Raw genomic sequence first — 3,814 nt, forward strand, 5'->3', positions numbered from 1 at the left:
ATATGGGTGCGTGTGTGTGTGTGTGTGTGTGTGTGTTAAGTATAAGCACACATCATAAATATGTATGTCTCACTTTGTTGACAGGCATCTCCAATGCCAACAATAACTTGGCTAAAGGATGGCTTGCCACTACCCAAATATGTGACAGTCAGCAACACAGATACATCATCACAGTTGATGATCCCCTCTTCAGAGCGCCATGACACAGGAATATACACCATCATTGTCAAGAACCTTGTTGGTCAGGAGACCTCCAGTGCTGAGCTAAGAGTCACAGGTACAGTGAAAATGATGTGCCAATCAAATTAATCAACTGATTAACAAAGTCCATGCTCAATAATCCAGGTATACAATCCAACAATTTTCAGTCAGGACCAATTATGTTGGTGCTAAGATGGTCTCTTTGCCAAAAAGACCATCTTAGCAATAACATAACTGGTTTGTCCCACTTTGGTGTAAGCTGTTGGGGGAAGAATCAGTTTTGTGTTGTGCGTTTCCTTGACTGATGAAGCCTTCTGGATGGAAGGTGAAACGTTTCAGCACAAAAAAAAAGAAGAAACTGTCTAGATGACCTGACTGAAAACTGTTGGAATCCACCGATTGAATTTAAATGAAATATTTCCCAATAACTGGGCAGCACAGTGGCACAAATGGTAGAGCTGCTGCCTCTCAGCGAGCAGGACCCCGGTTCAAGTCCCGGTCTGGGGGCCTTTCTGGGTGGAGTTTGTATGTTCTCTCCGTGCATGCGTGCATTTTCTCCGGGTATTCCGGTTTCCTCCCACAGACCAAAAACATGCATGTTAGGCTGCTTGGTAACTCTAAATTGTCCCTAGGTGTGAGTGAGAGAGTGAATGGTTGTTTGATGGTTGTTTGTCTTGTTTGTCTATATGTGGCCCTGTGATGGACTTGCGACCTGTTAAGGGTGTACCCCGCCCCTCGCACAGTGATTGCCGGACATGGGCACCGGCGACCCCCGTGACCCAAAATGGAAGAAGCGGGTAAAAGATAATGGATGGATGGATTTCCCATTAACTTTGTTTTTTATCTTGCTCAATGGATCCAACATACTGATCATTCAAATACTGTAAGCTATTTTCCACTATCTAAAAAAGTTAAATCTGGTCCTCTGGACATTCAAAAAATAAAAACAAAACAAAGTTGTTGTTTTTTTGTTTGTTTTTTGTTTTGTTTGTTTGTTTGTTTGTTTTGAATGTCCAGAGGACGATTTAACTTTTTTAGATTTTTCTACCTGGATTATTGAGCATGCATCAGGATATTTACCACTATATCAATTTTTCTTGACAGAACTTTGAACATTATGAATAATTTCAGTAAACCACTAACAATTTTGAGCCCAACAAACCTTTCGAATGTACTTTTTTGTCAAGTGACATCAAAATATTATTAGTAAATGCCTACCTGTTTTTAGATGACCCCAAGCCTCCAGGCCCTGTAGAGCTGGTGGAGAACGTGTCAGGGACAGTCACAGTTTCATGGACTCCCTCTCCAGATGAGAAGAAAGACAACAGGCTGCACTATGTGGTCAACAAACATGATTCTCTTAAGTGCTCTTGGCAAGCTGTGGCTGATCATCTCTTCAACAACAAGTTCACTGCCATAAATATCATGCCCGGAAGGCAATATAAGTTCCGGATCTACGCCAAGAATGACATGGGTCTTTCTAAACATTCAGAGTCTGGAACCTGGGAAGTGCACAAGAAGAAAGGCAAGTTTCAAAATAAATGTCTAAGAGGATATTTGAGAAGAACTGACTGAATTAGAATACACAATTTTTGTTTAAAAAATGAGTAAAGGTCACACAAAGCAATGCAAATTTACCATCAATAGCTTTAAAATAACGATAAAACAGCTATTGCCACCGTTTAAGCAATTTCAAGCCAGACAAAAGACAGATGGGGTAAAAATAAAGCAGTATAAATGAAGAATATGTGAATTTTTAATACTTTATCAAGAAAAAAATGTCCATTTGGTATAGTAGGTAAAGCACTGTGCTGTTTATATATTACTATGGAGAAACAAATTAAAACATGTAAGTATTTGACACATTACACATTATTTTTACCTTTAGATCATCCTCTTTACTAAAGCTTGTTGTTAATTTTTTACAGCAAATTAACGTATTTGACATTAAAACTTATATGCAAATCTTTTTTAAAAAGTATAAAAGTCTACTACAGATGTTTAATTCATTTGTTTCAAATAAAGATGTGTAAAAAATATCTGACATTTATTTATTTTTATGCTTCCAGAGAAGTTTTCTGTGACACTTCCCACCTCCAAGAATTGCAGTTTTGAGATGCCTCCATCATTTTCTGTTCCACTAAAAATGCACAAAAGTCCTGAATGCTACGAGTGCTACATGAGTTGTGCTGTGGCAGGAAACCCAAGACCATATGTTACTTGGTACAGAAATAACATCAGCCTGAACACCAACACTAACTACTACATCACCAACACATGTGGAGTCTGCTCCATGCTGATCCTCAATGTTGGGCCCAAGGACAGCGGGGATTATACGGTTGTTGCAGAAAATCCCCTGGGTCGAGCGGAGTGTTCAACAAAACTTGTTGTTGGAGGTAAAAATATGTTCACAGATTGTGTGTAAAGTTCATTTGGATGGGAATCTAATTTAAAATGATTCCCTCTTTATTCCATCTTAGATTAACCTGATGAAGTGATGCTGAACTCAAGACTCCTGTCGCTTTTAAACAGCTGGAGCAACATTTCCCAGTTTAAATTATCTGTGTTCATTTCATTTTATTGTGTATCTTTTATTTGTTTGTTTGTTTGTTTTGTTTTTGCTTATTTGGTTTGGGGCTATAGTAATGTGTTTGAAATGACAAAATAAATAAATAAAAATAAACTAGGGACTGCCATTGAAAAAAAAATGTCTACAGTAAATTCAAATTTGAATGTACATACACATAAAAACAGGAGATAATTTAATAAAGAGTTCTACTTTCAGTAAAACTTAATGAAACTTTCTGATGAAAATACCATTAACAGATATCTGAGATTCAAACTTACTGATAGGCCAACTCTTTTTCTTCTATAGCCATCATCTACTTATTGAACTGTACGAAGTTACAGTCAAGCAACAATATGCTCATCATTTACCTCATTGTACTTCCCCCAGTTCCCAATAAGAAAGGTTGTTAGCCTCTACCCATGCAGCTTTCTAAGGCTAAACTTTGGTAGTGAAACGTGTGATAATAGCATGATGAGGTAATAATTCACAAACCAATAAGATAACATAATAATGTGTCAACCCTCAATACTTGTAGGACTTCTCAAAAATATTATTAGTATACTTATACCAAAAAAAATCATGTGAATTTAAACACTGACCTACAGTTGAAAATAAAAATATATAATCTTGAGACAAATGTAAATTTATGAATCTGTACTATTCACTCAACCTTTATTTAAACAGGTATCCCATTGAGCCTCAAGGACTCATTTATAGAAGTAATTTAACTTTGCACTTGACTTCACTAATAAAATCTTATAATGGTAATAATAATAATAATAATAATAATAATAATAATAATAATAATGGTGATTCTAGTTTAAATTAATATAATAATAATAATGGTGATTCTAGTTTAAATTAATATAATAATAATAGTAATTATTATTATTATTATTATTATTATTGTAATAATTATAATAATAATGGTGATGCTAGTTAAAATTTAACAGCATTAAAAAAGTGTGAGAAAATAATATTTCACAAATATTTTACTAAAATAAAGTGATGAGAAATGATCCACTGCATGCAATGGTTGTTTTT

At 35.2% G+C, this 3,814-nt stretch overlaps 1 protein-coding gene across 1 annotated transcript in view; it reads left to right on the top strand.

Moving 5' to 3' along the window:
• Positions 1-2,686, top strand: part of LOC119412743 (immunoglobulin-like and fibronectin type III domain-containing protein 1) — a 17,721-nt gene extending 15,035 nt beyond the window's left edge. The window contains exons 21-24 of the mRNA XM_037679780.1: positions 85-277; positions 1,430-1,726; positions 2,271-2,597; positions 2,682-2,686. Coding sequence (XP_037535708.1) covers positions 85-277; positions 1,430-1,726; positions 2,271-2,597; positions 2,682-2,686 — 822 coding nt within the window. The remainder of the gene's footprint in view (positions 1-84; positions 278-1,429; positions 1,727-2,270; positions 2,598-2,681) is intronic.
• The last annotated feature ends 1,128 nt before the right edge of the window (positions 2,687-3,814 follow it).

Source organism: Nematolebias whitei, chromosome 7 (genome assembly GCF_014905685.2).
Source record: "Nematolebias whitei isolate Nwh7 chromosome 7, NemWhi1, whole genome shotgun sequence".
Taxonomy (NCBI): Eukaryota; Metazoa; Chordata; class Actinopteri; order Cyprinodontiformes; family Rivulidae; genus Nematolebias; species Nematolebias whitei.